At 45.3% G+C, this 18,976-nt stretch overlaps 1 protein-coding gene across 2 annotated transcripts in view; it reads left to right on the forward strand.

Annotated features, from left to right (window-relative positions):
* Window positions 1-18,564, forward strand: part of xpo4 (exportin 4) — a 28,101-nt gene extending 9,537 nt beyond the window's left edge. Inside the window, exons 7-23 of one of the 2 annotated variants that reach the window (XM_028992125.1) lie at window positions 1,715-1,827; window positions 5,083-5,240; window positions 6,107-6,281; window positions 9,231-9,407; window positions 9,503-9,645; window positions 9,730-9,875; window positions 9,958-10,135; window positions 13,129-13,288; window positions 13,382-13,551; window positions 13,801-13,975; window positions 14,575-14,868; window positions 15,210-15,396; window positions 15,592-15,710; window positions 15,792-15,922; window positions 16,971-17,088; window positions 17,208-17,300; window positions 17,794-18,564. In XM_028992125.1, coding sequence (XP_028847958.1) covers window positions 1,715-1,827; window positions 5,083-5,240; window positions 6,107-6,281; window positions 9,231-9,407; window positions 9,503-9,645; window positions 9,730-9,875; window positions 9,958-10,135; window positions 13,129-13,288; window positions 13,382-13,551; window positions 13,801-13,975; window positions 14,575-14,868; window positions 15,210-15,396; window positions 15,592-15,710; window positions 15,792-15,922; window positions 16,971-17,088; window positions 17,208-17,300; window positions 17,794-17,991 — 2,735 coding nt within the window. In that variant the 3' untranslated portion in view covers window positions 17,992-18,564. The remainder of the gene's footprint in view (window positions 1-1,714; window positions 1,828-5,082; window positions 5,241-6,106; window positions 6,282-9,230; window positions 9,408-9,502; window positions 9,646-9,729; window positions 9,876-9,957; window positions 10,136-13,128; window positions 13,289-13,381; window positions 13,552-13,800; window positions 13,976-14,574; window positions 14,869-15,209; window positions 15,397-15,591; window positions 15,711-15,791; window positions 15,923-16,970; window positions 17,089-17,207; window positions 17,301-17,793) is intronic. The other variant, XM_028992126.1, reaches the window with a different exon arrangement.
* Window positions 18,565-18,976: the final 412 nt, after the last annotated feature.

Here is an 18,976-nt window from a genome sequence, read left to right on the forward strand (position 1 = left end):
CCCACATAACCGTTACGGCAGATAAATCCGGCCGGGCTGCCTGACACTGTATACACACGTAGTACACGCCCCCCCCCCCCCCCCCCCCCCCCCTCCGAGCTTGTGTTTAAACACACGCGACCGATAAAGTATGAGCGAATCAAGGAACAGGGCTTTCTGGGGGTTTCTAGCACTCCATAATTTCTGAAGTTTGAAATGTTTCTCGGCCAAGCTCGCATCCATCACGCTCGGCGCCCATCTCAGACGCGCCTGCTTCCTCCCTGCCAGAGGTACCCCCCCCTCCAGTCACGTCGTAATTCATACAGACACGTTGTGTGTTGACCTCCCCTTCGCCTTTGTGGGTGTACTTTGGGCCACCCGTTACCCCATTTTCCTTACAGCCTTCGCGTCATCGTTGCCGTGTGCAGGAGAGGGAGAGACCCTGTATTTTATTTGACTTTTTTTTTTTTTTTTTTTTTTTTTGGGTCATTACCAAAATGTACAGATCACATTGCAATTCCTTTTTGACGAAGGAGCTCCTTTCGGGTTCCTCATCTTATCAGTAAGAAGTTCGGTCATAAAATCTGATGCTGACTTTTTTTTTTAATTCAGTGGAAAGACTGGAAAATGGTTTTCACTTTTTAGACTGAAGAGGGCATGTACAATCTAGGCATTTAGTTGGTTATTTATTTTAACATGTTCATGTGACCCACCCGCACATGTTCACATGCTTATTAGGTGGTAATATAGTCTAGCTCTGAAGTGTAACGTTTGGTGTGTGTGTGTGACCTATTATCTGTGTTGTAGGGCTCGACTGTGGGCTTTTTGTGATTTTTGTAGGGCTCGCACTGTACTTTTAATGTCTGTGTGTGTGTGTGTTGGGGGAGTCACTCTCTAGAGTGGACCATATGAAACCAGGAGCAGGTGATTGGAGGGCTGATGGAAAAGTGCAGTCATGTGGATGAATTATTCTGGGTCTGGTTTCACCTTTCATCTCTTTGTCTCTCAGACGTGTTTGTTACCATTTTTTTGTGATAAACTTAACCACTGTTATAAGATTTTTTAGGATTAAAGCTATCCTTATTTCAGGGTTTTGCCCTTTTTAGACGTTTGGCCTACATTAAGGAGACAGAGACTCTCAACTCTTTATTTATCCCGTTATTCACCATTCAGATCCACTCAGCATTGTCACAGCTGGAGTTGTTGTGGATTTGGGCCCTAGTGTCTGGACTCCACTGTCTGAAGGTTGGGAGTGCCTCCGATTGTGTAGGAAGAAGGGACAGATGTTCACACATTCAATACACCGTCTGTCTGCCGTGTGGACTTACATGTGTTCTGTAAAGGGTGTGTGTGTGTGTATACATATGGATGCACCGTACATTGTGTGTGTGCGGGGAGTGACTGTGGGGCCCAGTGGAATGCTTCTCTATGCCGGTGACTGGCTTTGATCAGACATTCCTGTGGGAGTTTCCTCAAAGAGAGAGAGAGAGAGAGAGGGAGACTTGAGGCAAAGACTGCATGGAGAAGGGAGACAGACTGAAGGAGGCAGAGAAGGAGACAAGACAGACAGACAGAGAGAAAGAGGAGAGAAGGAAAGTTCCACTGCAGACTCCGAGTCAGCGGAGGGAAAACTGTGAGAATTGGACAGATAAAGAGCGAGCGAGGGAGGGTTGAAGAGTTTACTGTAAGTCTGTCTTCTAACTGATGCTGCGGTTGACCTTAACGGAAGGGTCACTGGGCAGACATTACATCGCAATGTTTGAGGCCACCCAGAACGTCATGCTGAAGCCCCCTGAGTCATGGAGGGAGGCCCTGCTGGACACCCGTGTCATGGACCTCTTCTTCACAGTGAGTCTCTCTGTCCTGTCTGTCTCTTTTAGTGTCTCTTTGCCTGCTAGTGCCTGCTTCTCTCTGTTTATGTGCATGTTTTATTCTGGATCATGTACTCTTTTCTGTATCTGTACCCCCCCTCGTCTCACTTCACCTCGTCTGACCTCTGACCTGACCTCGCTGTTGCTCAGAGATCTTAAGAGCCATTTTTCCCTAATAGACGCATGGAAAGAGCAACACACAGGTGTTTATACAGCTCCGCGTTCGAAGACGGCGCTGTTATTTCACCGCCGGTGTTCTGTGGCGGCCGAGCGGAGTGTTATTATAACGCCATGTCTGAAAATAGAGCCGGAGAGGAGCGGCTCCAAGCGGTGGCGTAAAATGGAGCGAGTGTGCATGTGTTTTTCGCAGTGGTGCGCGTGTCCATCTGTGCATGCGTGTCTGTCGACTGTGGTGTCGTGCTGTGATGAAAGCATTTGTAAGAATGTGTTTGAATGGAATTTTGTGGTTAAAAAGAGCTCATGTGTTTCAGAAGTTGGTGTGTGGCGGGGGTGGGCGAGCAGAAATGTGGAACAAATCAGTCAGTTCTTTAGTACATCAGCTGCCAAATACTGCACCACTTTTCCTCCATTACTGTAGAAGGGTCTACCCCAGGTTGCTCCCCTACACACACACACACACACACACACACACACCCCATCAGCTCTGGTGGGGTCTGTTGCCAGATAAGGCTCTACGTTCCTCCACTATTACACTTAGGAAATGTCTACAAGCTGAGCAGACTGGTGCTAAATGCCGCTCCATTATTGCCGTGCTGCACTGAAAGATAACTGCTGACTTGAGGTGGTTGGCTGATACTTGGGCTCGTATTGTGGGATTGGGGACTGGGATTGTGGGATAGTGCTGCCCATATTTAGATGACTACTGAATAAGTGACTTAAAAATTGTCCTCCTCGTTTGGATAATTTTGTTAGAGTAATGTCCACTGTGTGTATGTACGGGCAATATGAGGATTTATTGGCCCATGTTCATTTTTATTATAACATTCATAATGACAATCATACTGCTAGTGTGTACTTCTGAACATACATTGCTCCCAATGCATATATTGTACACCCCCCCACCCTTCCTCCAAATACGGCTCCTTTTAAAATGTCTGTCTAGGGTGAGGGCGCTTGTCATTTACAGCGGGTGGGGTGACTTGTTATTGTTAGGGCCTGTAGTGTTTTCAGCTGTCTGTGTAGTTATTTTACTACACAAGTGTCCCCACAATGTTAGAAAAACAAGTACACACCCTTATTAAGGGGATGTCTCACTTGTCCCCACAAGGTACAGTTCATTACTTCGTAAAACCAAAAGGCAAGGAAATATTTATTTTCGGTCACCAAGGCAAGTGCCTTGAGCAGTAGGTTTTTGTTGCGCATATGTAATATATGTGACACATTTATGATAGCGATTCACCACAATGACACACGAGTGTGTGGGTTTGCACGCACATACAGCTGACACACACACTCAACGGTGTCAACGTCCAGACACGTGCCACAGGTTAAAGAGGTCATGGTGAACCCACAGTCGGATTAGTTCCTGACCTTTAGATTAGGGGTCCCCATTAACATCAGCCCCAGTGTCCTAAACACAGTTTGAGGCCTGTGAGCCTGGACCAATAGCATCACTGGTGGCCTTGGAGTCTAAGGGATCAGTTTTATCGAGTCTCTGTCAAACAGGGCTGGACTCCCTCTCGGATTTGAAAAGAGACAGCGGTCTCACAAAGAAGCCCCAGTGCCAGAAATAAAAGCCCCCTCATCTTTTAACACCTAATAAAGCTGCCACTAAGCTAACATTTTCCTAACCAGAATTCAGCCCTACCGCCCCAGAGCTGTGGTTTCGGATTATAAATATGCACTTTGTTTTATTAGACCATATGCTTTTTTGTTTTTCTGGCGTCTGTAAATGTGAACATCAAGGTTGTTTTGCAGTCCGGTTACGGTCTGCTGGATGGTCTTAATGAAAGAACAGAAAGACAATATAAGGCGGTGAGGAACGGAACGGGGAGAGAGGAGGAGAGAATAAAATGCCCCCCCGAGGGAGCCGACACGAGGCTTTGTCTTCTTTCTAAAAATAGAAATCTCATTCTCTGTGTCTCTCGTCCCTCTGTTGGGGTGGGGGGGTGGATACCCGTCTTGTTTTGATTTACCTTCCTTCCCCCCGCGCACCCGCCCCCTGCCGGTCTCTAACTATAGTCCAACTCAAGCCGATTGGCATAGTTAGCATGGTGCGGATGTTCCCGTTGGCAGCTGCTTTTTGTTTTTTTTTTTATTTTAGAAGCCGCGCCGCTCGTAGCCCCTTTGGCCTCCTGCTCTTCTTTCTCTCCTCCACCACCCCCACCCCTCCTCCTCTCTTCCTGCCCTCCTCTCCACTCCTCTTCACACTACGGAGCCAGAACACGCCCCTACAGCAGTCAGGGGTCCTCGCCGTGAGGTTGGCATTAGCAGCCTGAAGAGCTTTCCGGAGGAAATTGGGGCGTTTTGGGCACCGGCCTTGTTTGGGTCTGGCCAGCGGGTCGATGCACTCTCTTCCCCAAAATCCTGGAAGAGAGGCTGGGATCGGGGTGGGCAGAAGGAGACGCTCCGAAGCCAAACTTCATCCGTGTGGGTAAAATCGCGCGTCCGTAACAGAAGAGCTGGAGTCATGCGCCCGTTTGGGCACGTCGCCATGGCGGCGCTCTGACAAGAGACCTGCGTCCGTCCCCCTACCATGCTGATCGGCGGACTGATTCTGACTCCCGGATTTGATTGACAGGCTTGCCTGCCTGCGGCGTCTTTTTTGATTGACGTCGTCCTCCGTGCTGAAAGACCAAGAGGTGAGTTTGGTATCGATGGTTTAGCACCTAACTGTTTCAGACAGCGCTTCCTTACTCGCACGGGTGCGAAATCGAAGGCAGCTTCAGGAGTGTGTGTGTGTGTGTGTGTGGCTGTAATTCAGAAAGGCTGTGTGAGCTCTCAAGCCGTGCATTTGGTCTGCTGCCAGTGTCTTGGTCTGGAGTTACTCCTGCGCTCTTAGAGGGGGTATGTCTGGCCTGGTATCTCCATGTGTACCCCCACTGACTCTTTCTCATAACGTCCAGCTTAACGTGAGGAGCAGTTCTGCAGCCTAATGGAACACGGTCCTCGTCCTTCGGTTTCATGCGGCATTCATTTTCCTTTTGCCCGTTCGTCGTTCTGATATGAAGACTCAGCAGGGATTCACTTTGTTTCACTTTGTCGTCTCCAGGTACACAGGAAGATCCGCGAGGACTCGGACATGGCCCAGGATTCTTTGCAGTGCCTGGCCCAGCTGGCCTCCCTGCACGGCCCTATTTTTCCAGACGAAAACGCCCAGGTGTCTTACCTGGCGCATCTGGTGGAAGGTCTCCTCAACATGATTAATGGGTGAGGGGTTTCACCACAAGGCAGCGTGGTGGCCGCTTCGTGCATGACCAACAATGCCCAGAGGGACTTCGACTTGCTGATTTAAGTGCAACAGGTTCAGTCCCTGTGTAGCGACAACATTTAAAACCAGTGACTGTTTGTGTGAATAACTTTTGACTTTTAATAATGACTATTATTACAATGGCACCTGTCAACGTCTGGATATATAATCCACAGCAAGTGATCAGTCAGTTTGTGAAGTTTTTAAGCTGTAAACGGGAAGTGCATATGTGAGGGCCAATTTTCATCAAATTATCTCTCTCTTGTGGTTCATGTATTAATAACACACACATGCACACACACTTTTGCCTGGGCTGCATGACCGAGTAGGTGGAGATAGTTTTGACTCCCTCTTACATACATGCGTGCACACACACACACACACACACACACACACACACACACACACACACTCAGTAATCACCTATTCCTGGAACTTTTTCCATTTGCATCATTGGAAAGCTACGCGGCAGGTCTGCCAATCTGCTGTGATTGAGTTCTGTTTGCAATTTAACTTCATCTGATACGGTTTAGTACCACACCAGACAGCCATAGTGGGTTGAGCAGCCCCCTGACAATGCTGGGTTCAGCGTTCCCTGCTTTACCGCGGGAAAACCATACCCACACACACTGTCTGTGTATGTACAGGAACCTAAAATTAGTTAATAGTCCGATCTATTAGAACATTTTGGGTTTGTTCGTAGCTGCTTGTGATGTGGTGTGGTATATGATTTCACAGGTGAAAAGGCAACATGTGTCATTGTTTTCTACTATATCTGCTTTTCTTTTTTTTTTATTAAATCTACTTTTGCTGTGTGCCTCTGTAGTATAGAGATCGAGGATTCTGAGGCAGTGGGCATCTCAAACATCATCAGTAACCTCATCACCACGTTCCCCAGGAGCATCCTGACGGCCCTGCCTACCGAACTCTTCACTTCCTTCATCAACTGTCTCACGCTGCTCACCTGCTCCTTTGGGCGCAGCGCCGCACTGGAGGAGGTGGTGAGTACTGCATCTACTCAACAGCCACCCCCGGGGTATCTATAATGCTCAGGTCCCCCTTAGTTCTTCGGCCCGTTTTTGAGCGGCTGAAGTGCGCTGTGTAAATATAGCTTCCCTTTGAGTCAGACCAGGACCTGCATACATAAAACCTCCCGGAATAGCAGCACTGCTTTCCTGTGTCCTAAATACACTTGATGACCAGAGAAACTTGATTACTGGCCCTCTACAACCATTCAGATTGTCCTAACACACTTCAGGATTTGGCATTATAGACTGTCCGTCTTGTTGTTGAAGTTATTAATGCAGCCAGTACATGGAATGAAATTAGGATTGCATGATTTGACATTTACCTCAAAATGCATTTCAAGAAGGCTGTGGTGTTGCCAGATTGGTTGAAAAATGCTAGTTGAGAATAGGTGTAGAGTCATCTACAGTAATTAATCAGATTAATATTCATCAGAATAATAGTCTTAAGCAGTGCTCTGTTTTACAGGAAGACTAGAAAAGCAGAAATCACCTATAAAACACTATAACCTACTTAATCAAGCCAGTTAATGAGGGGAAAACTAGCAGCGTGCCATGGAAATTTTGATCTCTCTGTAGATCTGATGGTCGTATTCAATTGTGAATATTTTGCACCACTCTGCAATACATGAATTGACCAGGGTGACAGGTGGTAAATTACAGGACTATTCAAAATCCCAGTTTGAGATTGTTCACCTTTAGTGTCCTCTACTCTGTACAATAATCTAGATTTTTCAAAATGAAGATTTTCTGCAGGTGGTCCGCCAATTAATGTTGAAAATAGTTCGTTTTGCAAAGTAAATTAACTGTTGTATTTTGCACTTTCACACTTTTGATTGAGCTTGTGTACTGATTTTTCTTTTTTTAATCTGTGGTTGGACAGGGTTCTACACTGAACTGTGTTTTTATAAGTGTCATTAAACCGGGTATCCGTGGATCCTTAAGTCTTATATTGGATTTTTGAAAACCAGGGCCTTAAATACCATTTTAAAAACTACTAGTAATCCATAAATCCATACATAAATTCAAAATTCTGCACACACAATAATATTTTTTTCCAAGTAACCTCTACAGTAACCTTTTGCATTTTTGTGTATGAGATTGGAATTAGCGGAACAAGGTATGGAGCTCGAGGGCAAAATTCTTTACTCCCCAGTGGACATGTTCTGAGAGCTGGAGTTCTCCTTATATTAAAATTTTCTCTGATATTACTGAATCAGGAATAGCCTAGTGAGGCTTTATTCTAAATTGAATGAAATCACGGCATACTGCTCATTTCCGGGTTCACGAAGTGCGCTGCACGCATGGAAATGACTCACAGAAAGAAACTGAAAATATTGCAGTCGCACCCTAGTGGCTTGCTGCATCACAGTTAATATGACTCTGTTAAAGATACCCTGACATAACAGGAGGGAGACGGAATGAGGTGAGCAGCCTATAGAAGTTGAGGGGGCATTCGCAGAAATTAAGTCATCATTCACCAACCACAATGTTTGGCGCAGACAGGAAGTCGTGTCTGTGTTATTCCAGAAAAAGTTGAATTAATATTCCATTGTTTCTTGAGTCTTGCATGACTGAACTAAAAAAATACATTTGTGCAAGCCATGACTGTCAGTGGAGTTACCGTTTTAGGGGAGGGGTGGGAAATTCTCTGGGCGGACAAAGCATGAGAAACGGTAGGTAACCTTTCCCTCATGACTACCCAAGGGGGACAAATTCCAGATTCGACCATCTGATCTGCCACACTCTGAACGACATAGCAGAATGACCCAAGCATTCTTTATACATATCACCATTTCTGGCCACTGCAGGACCATAGACAGGCTAGGTGAACTCATATTAATGTTACATAATCTTCATGTCAGGGGACCTTTAACATCCACAAAGGCTAAAAAATAACAGAAATTTTGAAGGAAAATTTGTATTTAAAATAATATATTACTTACTGGGTTAAAAACTAAATAAACACAGTCATGGAAGAGTCATTGAAATCTGTCACATGAATGTATAGCATTAATTACGTGGTAAGCCTGCCCAAGAAATGTTTTTCTACATTTACAACAAGAATGTTTAAAACTAGAGCAGTCTATAGTGAACCACGTCTTGTGGTACTGCGTGCGTTGCTTCCATATTCCAGAACTTTCTCAGCCACGCGTCTCCTTTTAAAATCATGTAAATTACAGCTGATTATCTTTATTGATCTTTATTTATTTGATAAGGTTTTATGTTGATTCCAAATGTAAAGCACTTTTATTTTACAAATGGAAGAATGTGTAATATTGTGAAACAGTTATTTGCATGAAATTCACGTAAATTTGTAAATGGTTTACAAAAGCAAACCATAAATGCACAAGCATTTTTTTTAACTGTGATTGTGATTTGTCATACTACATTTTTCCCCATGTTCCCCTAAGGTGAATAAAAAGTTAACGGAAAGCATGGAATTCATAGGACCCTATGTTACATCGTTGTGCAAAAAAGTCATCATGATGCCGTCGTAAACAAAGCAAAATGTTTCATATTTGAAGTGTGGTCACACCTCACACTCACAGATTTTATCAAACACCTGAAGTTAGACAAGGTGTGGTTTTCCAATTCTCCTGAAAGAGTTCTTTTTGCTGCTTTTCCTTCACTCATGTTAATGATCATCTCATGAATCTCTGATTCTTTAGATGTTTTCATCTGTTAAAAATAAAGTGACTTATTTGCGTAAATGATTTAGGGTGCTAGTAGCCTAGTGGGTAACCAGAAGACCCAGGTTCAAATCCCACTGACTACCATTGTGTCCCTGAGCAAGACACTTAACCCTGAGTGTCTCCAGGGGGGGACTGTCCCTGTAACTACTGACTGTAACTCGCTCTGGATAAGGGCGTCTGGTAAATGCTGTAAATGTAATGTTGCTCCATGCTCTCTGTGTGTGATCAGCTGGATAAAGATGACATGGTCTATATGGAGGCGTATGATAAGCTGTTGGAGTCGTGGCTGACGTTGGTCCAGGACGACGAACATTTCCCCCGCGGCTGCTTCGTCCAGCCGGCTGTGCAGGTCTTTAATTCCTATATCCAGTGTCACCTCGCGGCCCCTGATGGCACTCGTAACTTGGTGAGGAACGCCATTTCCCTGCGCTTCTGTACCTGACTGATAATGTGTCTGCCTGATTTCCTAAATTTCTACAATCTTGCTTTCTCACCCTCCAGACAGCAAACGGCGTGGCCTCGCACGATGAAGACGAGATAAACGAGCTACAGGAAGATGACAGAGAATTGTTCTCAGACCAGCTGTCCAGCATAGGCATGCTGGGCCGAATTGCAGCTGACCACTGCATCCCTTTACTCATCAGGTTAGTTCGTACTCACACACCGACACTCCAACCCACGCCCTTTAGAATGGATTGTCATTGATTGTGTGACCTTTGACCTCATAGTTTATTGGAGGACCGTATTACACGGCTTCATGGGCAACTCCAGCGGCACCAGCAGCACCTTATGGCCTCACCAGACCCTGGATCAGTTGACCGTAAAGTTTTAGATGACCTGTATGAGGACATTCATTGGCTCATATTAGTCACAGGTCAGAAGTCCAAACTGGTTTATACTGGTATTGTCACTGCGGAGTCAGGACCCCTTGAATTGTTAAATCATTTGTTTTTCAGGATACCTCTTGGCAGACGACCCTCAGGGCGAGACCCCTCTCATCCCGGCCGAGGTGATGGAGTACTCGATAAAGCACTCAACTGAGGTGGACATCAATACAACCCTCCAACTCTTGGGCTCACCTGGAGAGAAGGCCACCTCAATCCCAGGATGCAACAGAACTGATTCTGTGATCAGGTGAGTCCACTGCTGGTTGGAATATAATTACATTACTTGTTTTACATTTTTCACATTTATGGAACTGAATTGATACGATGTTTACGTCTTCAAAATTCTGCCATTGTTTTCTCTTTTTTTTTTTTTTTCCTCTCCTTTTTTTGTGACTGCGGAACTTTCCGAACTCTATCTGCATTCTTGGTCCGGTAATGCTACCGCAGACCAATCACACATAGTCCAAGATCAATAGCTCCGGAGCAGGTGCATGTATGATATAGGTGCATCCACAGCTGTGACATTGCTTGTTATGACAGGATCGTAGTTTTCTCCAGAACCTTCTCTACTTTGAGGGCATCTTATTAGCAAAGATTTGGATCATTTCTTCATCAGGTGTAAGTCATTACTGCTGGTGATCAAAGATCTGATGGAGCTTTAGACCAAAGATCTAAATGGCTGAGACCTGGAGCCGTGTGTGTGTGTGTGTGTGTGTGTGTGTGTGTGTGTGTGTGTGGGGGGGGGGGGCGGCTAACAGAAAAATTTCCTTGACTAAAAGGTTGTAAAGATGAACACTAGTGGAGCCTTTGATGTTCAGATTGTGAAACATGACCCAAGGCTGAGCAGTAGTGAGGTAGAAACCATAACTTGTGTGTGTGTTGTGTTGAAGACTTCTAACATGACTCACACAGGTTGTCCGGCCATATGGCTCACAACGCATCAGTCATCAGTTGAGAAGCTCTGCCTGTTGCTCCGTTGATTGTGTTTCATCTTGAGAGGCGGCCGTCGGCTCTGTCACAGCTATTTCTATGAGGCCATATTGACGGGCAGTCAGCTGTCGCGTGCTGGGAGTGTGTGGCCGTGTCAGACAGCCATGTCTTCGCGCTCCACGGAAGCTGGAAGCCAAGTGCGCCTCGTCCGTTTAGCTGTGTTCTGCCACGCTCGCTGCTGAACCAGCCGAATGTGGTGCCCTGTTAAAAAATAAATAAAAAATAATAATACGGGCGTGGCATGCTAAGGGGGCCCAAGATCCTTTTGCCCAGTGGGGAATGTCTTGGCATGGGCCCAGCTATACCAGCCGTGCTTAAGGGTGCTTACAGCAGCCAGCATTAAGGCGCCAGCATTGAGGCTTTATTACCCCTCCCTGCACATTATTCAATTAAATCATAGCCAGGTGCTGCTAAGATCGAGGGCTACGGCTCATTGTCTCTCTGTGTGTGTGTGTGTGTGTGTGTGTGTGTGTGTGTGTGTGTGTGTGTGTGTGTGTGTGTGTGTGTGTGTGTGTGTGTTGCAGTTTCTTGAAAGTATAAGAGATTTGTCTGATTGCTGTAATGTGGAAGAGTGGCTTGTACATTTTGCAATTGGCCATTGGTCTTCAATGTTACCTGGAAGTGAACTTGATCCAGCAAACTGCATGTATGTAGAAAGACCTTCTGGCATCAGAAGTTGAGATTGACCAATAGATCTCCCAGCCTTTAATAGACTTTCCTCATACTTCCCAGTATTACACAACCCAATTAAACATTGTGGAACATAGTTTCCCCACCATCGGTCCTCAATCTAGGTAAATATACACAGGACATTTTCTAAATAAATGAATAAATATGTGTGTCATCCATGCCAGCTTTTTTCAGTCTATCATGTTCAAGTATCGATTTAGTACTTCATGGCAATGCCTTTTGCTAATTGTGGCGGCCTGTGTGTCCAAAAGAATCTGACAGTGTAGCATGACGTGTATTGTGTTTAAATCTATTTATGAAAAAGATTGGAAACATACAAGTTTGGAAGTCGGCAGCTGTGTATGCTTTTGGTATTCATCTTTTAAAGGCTCTTAATAAGCGAATGAACTCATGAAATGTCAAAAGCTAAAATTTCACTGTTCTGTAGACTGACTCATAAACAAGCACAGTTTTAAATATGGAGTGAAAACCAATCAATAATTAAATTCATCATAATTTTCAAATGACTGGTGTTTTCAACAAATATATTTATTTTAATTCATATGTGGAAAGTACATTTAATATGCAATTGAAGCTGTACCGAATCTGCTCAGTGTATTCTGTTGGTTGATTGTTCGTAGTATTAAGGTTTTCTTTCGGAACAGTTGTTTCTCCGGCTCTGCTCAGGGTGGATGTTGACGGGTGGTGGCGTGGTACGAAGGACAGGGAGAGACGATCTGGACACTGGGGTTGGAGGGGTCACAGGCTTGGAAAGTCAGTGTTTGGTGGCGAGCCTGAGGTATTTTGAAAGCAGATCCCTGGTTGGACGTGTGGAGGACAGGGAGCTGATTGAGTTGGGGTGTGAGGTCGGAAGGTCGGAGGTCGGGCATTTTTCCGGAGACAGTGAGCCGATGGAGGCACTGGTAGTAAGAGGGACGTGAGCGTTTTGAAAGGCAGCGGACTGATGGCGCGCGCGTGTGTTTTGGTTGGGGGTTGGATGTTCGGGGATTTGAGAACACAGTAGGTGGTGATGGGGCGTGTGTCTGTGGGGTGACCTGGAGGTTGAGGGATTTGGGGAGACAGTGGGCAGGCGGATTGGGTTTCCCGAAAAACGGCACCCGACACCGCATCAGCGAAATGTCAATGGGGTTTTGTTGTGGCAAACAATGTGAAACGCGCGGACCTGCCGTTCTGAGTGTGGCCCATGTCTCTCGGGGCACTTATCTGGTGTAATGTCTTTCTTCTGCACGCTGCTGTTCCACCAACACATCACTGAGGTGCTGAGGTACAGAATGGAGCACTATGAGTACTCTATTTTCACAATATTTTAAGAATACTACATGTAATCTGAAGCCATAACTCACTATGGAACTGAAGAAAATTGCCCAGATAACTTGTGTATTTTGTGCTCTTCTCCCAATTAGACATTTTTATAAATGTGTATTAGACATGTAGATCTAGATTTGTCATGTTGAATTTGGTTCCCCTCGGTTCTGATAGATTTTGACTTATGAATTGATAAGTTTGAGATTCTCTCTTGTTCCAGCCTTCTCCCATCTTACAGGCTTTGTCTGTTTTCAGGTTATTGTCCGCAGTGTTGAGGACGTCGGAGGTTGAATCTCGAGCAACGAGAGCCAGTCTAACTGAGCTGCTGAGCCCACAGATGGGCAAGGACATTGTCTGGTTTTTAAGGCGATGGGCCAAGACGTACCTGCTGGTGGATGAGAAACTCTACAGCCAGGTGAGGTTTGAGAACATGGATTGTGTATTTTTCTTTAAACATTAGCACACTAAAGCTCCAACGCAACTTCTACTTTTCTCCCCCATACAACAGATAAGTATCCCGCTCAGCACAGCCTTTGGGGCAGACACTGAGGGGGCCCAGTGGATTGTGGGATACCTGCTGGAGAAAGTGATCAGTAATCTCTCCGTGTGGAGCTCAGAGGCAGAGCTGGCCAATGACACTGTGGAGCTGCTGGTGACACTGGTGGAGAAGAGGGAGAGGTGAGCTGTGGGTGTGTGCTGGTGATTTATCTCTTTAGCCAATCATCCATCACACAGTCATGCTTATATTTTACTGTGGTAATCCTCGTTAAATAAAAATTTTTTTAAAAAGCAATAGCATTTTTGGAGCTAGGTGAGTCCACTCGTTCATCGTACATCACATATTGACTACTTAACCTGTACCACTCACCTATGTCCCCCCCTGCTCTCTCCATTTCTCTGTTGTTCTCTCCTTCCATCCACTACCAGGGCCAACATAGTGGTCCAGTGTGAGAACTGGTGGAACTTGGCCAAGCAGTTTGCCAGCCGCAGCCCCCCTCTGCACTTGCTGTCCAGCTCTGTTCAGCGCACTTTAATGAAGGCCCTGGTGCTGGGCGGCTTCGCCCACATGGACTCCGACACCAAGCAGCAGTACTGGGCTGAGGTAGGTTGGCAAAACACTGACCGACTGTTTCATTTATGGTTGAAACATGACTGAAAGACAAAATTGTCAGTAGCCCACCCTTCCATTATTCTTACACATTATACACTGTGTAAGGAAAGTGGCCATAATTAGTTACTGTAGCGTCAAGTCTGCTCTTTCCCACCGGTTTCATATACTGCCCCCTAGTGGATGGGGAAAGTTGACCTGAAATCACAGATCGTACCTACATTTACATTTACAGCATTTATCAGACGCCCTTATCCAGAGCGGCTTATAATCAGTAGTTACAGGGACAGTCCCCCCTGGAGACACTCAGGGTTAAGTGTCTTACTCAGGGACGCAATGGTAGTAAGTAGGATTTGAACCTGGGTCTTCTGGTTCATAGGCGAGTGTGTTACCCACTAGGCTACTACCACCCTGTACCTTTTAATGAAGGTGCTTGAAGGTAATATTTTTTACCTTATTTCTATATAGTTATTTCAGATTGCATAGATATTTTCCTCACTTGTAATGTTATCCACCTCCTCACTCCTGTTTTTTTTATGTACCTATTTAGACAGGGATTTTCAATTCCATGAACATGTCTCTGCCCATCCTAGGTTCTGCACCCTTTACAGCAGCGCTTCCTCAACCTCATCAACCAGGAGAACTTTGCCCAGATCTGCCAGGAGGAAGCTGTGAAGCGTGAGATCGTGGCTACGCTGGAGGCATTGTGTGGCATCGCCGAGGCAACGCAGATCGACAATGTTGCTTCCCTCTTCAGCTTCCTCATGGATTTCTTGTCCAGCTGCATCGGCCTGATGGAGGTGTACCGGAATACGCCGGAAACGGTCAACCTCATCATCGAAGTGTTTGTGGAGGTGGCCCACAAACAAATCTGCTACTTGGGAGAGGTAAAGAGATTGTTTGTTTTAAGTGGAAGTTGTCATTGTGATGCACTGCAGCACAGCACACGGTGACACAAAGAAATGTGTGCTCTGCTTTTAACCATCACCCTTGGTGAGCAGCAGGCAGCCATGACAGGCGCCCGGGGAGCAGTGTGTGGGGACGGTGCTTTGCTCAGTTACGAGTCCATTCACACCTATATCTTGGACATGGTCATTTGATCACTTTATTATGTACACCTACACTTCACAGGTACAATCATGTGCAGTTTGGTACATTTCAAACTGCAGCCCATCTCTATCTAACAGTGATCTACAATTATTATTATATTTTTTTAATCTTCCGTCAGTCTAAGTCTATGAAGCTGTATGAAGCGTGTCTGACGCTGCTCCAAGTCTACTCCAAGAATAATTTGGGCCGCAAGCGGGCAGACGTCACCGCTGAGGAGGACCAGTATCAGGACCTGCTGCTGATTATGGAACTGCTCACAAACCTGCTTTCCAAAGAGTTCATTGACTTCAGCGACACTGGTAATGGTGCGAAATTTCTACTATTTTTTTTTTTTTTACTCTATTGGCTCCCTATACTATCATTAGTTTATTTTATTTGACTTGATTTCTACTTACAACAGTCAACAATTTCAGATTGTACATAAAAACGTATGTATTATTAATTGTATGTGACGTATGATCACCGTTGCGGTGTTTTGACGAGTCTCTGTGTGTGTTTAGATGAAGTGTTCCGAGGTCAGGAGCAGGGCTCTGGAGCATCTCGCTCCGTGTCGGCTGCTGACGTGGTTCTGTTTGGAGTCAACATTGTTCTCCCCCTCATGTCTCAGGACCTGCTGAAGGTGAGGACTTTTTGTCCCTTTCAGTGCACTTTGTTGTAGGAACACCACCTTGACCTTGTCTGACCTCGTGTCTGTCTCCAGTTCCCATCTCTCTGTAACCAGTACTATAAGCTCATCACATTCATCTGTGAGATTTTCCCCGAGAAGATTCCGCAGCTGCCGGAGGAACTCTTCAAGAGCCTCATGTACTCACTGGAGCTGGGCATGACCTCGTATCCTTACCTTGTGTGTGTGGGTGGCTGAGTAGGTGTGTGTCCGGGTACGTTATTGTAAGCAAAACATTTCGTTTGACAAGAACGAAATTTTATATATATATATATATATATTATTTTTTTTTAACAAATGACATGAAATAAAGATTACTGCATAAGTAAGTTATATAAAGTGAAGTGATTGTCACATGTGATACACTGCAGCACAGCACTCTGTGCACACAGTGAAATTTGTCCTCTGCATTTAACCCATCACCCTGAGTGAGCAGTGGGCAGCCATGACAGGCGCCCGGGGAGCAGTGTGTGGGGATGGTGCTTTGCTCAGTGGCACCTCAGTGGAACCTTGGCGGGTCGGGATTTGAACCGGCAACCTTCTGATTACGGGGCCGCTTCCTTCTGCTAGGCCACCACAAGTTATTTCTTAGTCTTCTTACAGTCTGATTTTGTGCTGCAGGAAGTTTTAAATTAGGCATGATCAAGGATTAATTATCATTTTGCATAATAGTAAGCTGTGAAATATGCAAACAAGTTGTCAGGTGATCAAGGTGTAAGAGGCCAGTACATTCTATATCGCCCCCTTGTGGAATTTGAAATGTATTATTCATTTAACAGTCACGTGAATCCTTGCTTTTAATGATTATTTGTATGACTGTTTTTATGTAAAGTGTGCTATAAATAAAATTAGCCATTGGATAACGCACATTCTGGATGTCAACATTTATATTTTAGGTCATTTTAATAAATCAGTGCCTCAAAACGGACATGAAAATCAGTATTATGTAGGTATAGATAACACAGCCTGTGCATACTTGGTCAGTGTGCAGATATTCAGAAGTAAATGAATAAATAAGAGATTAATTAAAACATGTTATGTCTTTTAATATTTATAGTAAAACTTATGTTCTACAAAACCAAACTCTTAAGGAAGTCCTGAAAAGACATTTTTTTGTTGTTTTTCATCTGGGCTTTACCATCTCTTTTAGGGGATGGTCTGTTGAAAGTGCTTCGTTGTCTGAGGAGCCTGTATTCTCCTTAACACACCTTGCAGGATGAGCTCAGAAATCAGTCAACTGTGTTTGGAAGCTCTGTCCCCGCTGGCGGAGCAGTGTGCCAAGACCCAGGAAACAGACACTCCCCTCTTCATTGCCACTCGCCACTTCCTCAAGGTGGGAGCCCACATCGCTGCCAGAGCGCAGATTGTCTCATGCAGCCCCCTGGCGGCCATTCATGTTTACTGAAGCTGGACTGTTCAGGGCTCTGATGCTTCCCTTTCTCTGTTTGTTAGCTGGTGTTTGACATGCTGGTGCTTCAGAAGCACAACACTGAGATGACGGTGGCAGCAGGAGAGGCGCTCTACACGCTTGTGTGCCTGCACCAAGTGAGTGCCCTTGTTGGCAGTCAAATCCGTTGCATTAGCCATGGCGTCTTACCCTCGTAGTGCAGCTAGTTCTGGACTTTTCCTTGGTGCTGATTCCATGTTTTTATTTTATATCTGAATATCATATCTGAAATGTCTGTGCCCACCATTGACAGAAAAGATTGATTGTACTGGGTTGTATTAAATTGAGCAGTATGTATGCAGTTGAGCCCTTATGTGGTTCCTTTATTTATGACAGCGGTTCCTAAATATTTGGGCGTGGAGCTATTGCATGGCGAGATGCATTGTTGAAAACCTCAGCAAGTCCACTGTTTTTGTCACTTTACTTATTCAGTTTAATAGTAGATTGCAGTTCAGAAAGAATTACCTAAAATAAAACAGAGGGGGACATTATGGACGGCCTTGTTATGGGCGGCCTTTGAGGGAGAATATGGCATGAAACTGTAGGAGACACGACTGATTATGTTCTGTTTGTTCCTTTCCTCCGCTTCAGGCAGAATACTCGGAGCTGGTCGAGTCTCTGCTTTCCAGCCAGAGAGACGCTGTGATCTACCAGCGTCTGGCCGATGCCTTCAACAAGCTGACAGCCAGCAGCACCCCGCCAACCATGGACCGCAAGCAGAAAGTGGCCTTCCTCAAGAGTCTAGAGGAGTTTGTGGCCAACGTGGGGGGGCTGCTGTGCGTGAAATAACCAATGCCCGTCGCCTTCATTTTATACCCCGCCTCTCCCGAAATGAATCCTCCCTCCGCCCCATAACCACAGGGAGCGAACGTCTCCGCTCCCGATAAACTGTGTAGAGCTGCCTTGCCAGGCCGGAACGCTGAAGTGGCGAGGGAGTTTGGGCAAAAGAAAGTGGTGTGTGTGTGTGTGTGTGTGTGTGTGTGGGGTGAGATATGGGAGGGGGCTGTCACTCTGTTGCAGCCACAAATAGAGGACAGTAGAAAGCCCTACGCTTTGGGCCCCACCCCATTGCCCCAGGACACGTTTTGCCCCCTCTGTTTGCAAACACACACACACACACATGCCCGCTCTCTCTCTCACACACACTATTTACACAAACACAGACACAACCCCCTCCCAGAGTGCCTTTGTTTTTCTTGTTTGTGTCGTGTCTCTGCTGTCTCTTGGTGACGTGCAGAACCGAGTCTTAGTGCAAGACCTGCGCTCCATCGCCACAGTGAGCAATGTGTTACCATGACAACAGGTTGCCAAACCTGGAGGAAAATGGAAGAATGCCGTTCTGGAGGAAAAAAAAAAACCAAATGACTTTGTGTTCAAGGGTGTACATATAATTTCCAAAAAAAGGACTGCTGTTTTTATAAGTTGTTAGAGGACAGAAGCAATTTTTTTATGATTTTTGCGTCACCTGAAGATAAAAGGGGCTAGTTTGTGTGTGTGTGTGTGTGCGCGTGTTTTTTTTTTTTTTTTTTTTTTTTTTTTTTCCCCAAGTTTTACATTGTGCCCTTGTTAAAAATGTTCTGTTTTAGTGCTGACCGCCCTTCCATGCTACAGGAGGATCTCTGAGGAAACATAGTTGGCAGAAGATGACTCGCAAACATGCACTGAGGCATGTCCTTTCAATCAACCTTTTGATTTTTTTTTTCAAAAAAAGGGTCATTTTAATTTTTCATTTCAGAATTTTTGTACTAGACTCACCACACTGTATCAGTCACGT

Source organism: Denticeps clupeoides, chromosome 9, assembly GCF_900700375.1.
Source record: "Denticeps clupeoides chromosome 9, fDenClu1.1, whole genome shotgun sequence".
Classification (NCBI taxonomy): Eukaryota; Metazoa; Chordata; class Actinopteri; order Clupeiformes; family Denticipitidae; genus Denticeps; species Denticeps clupeoides.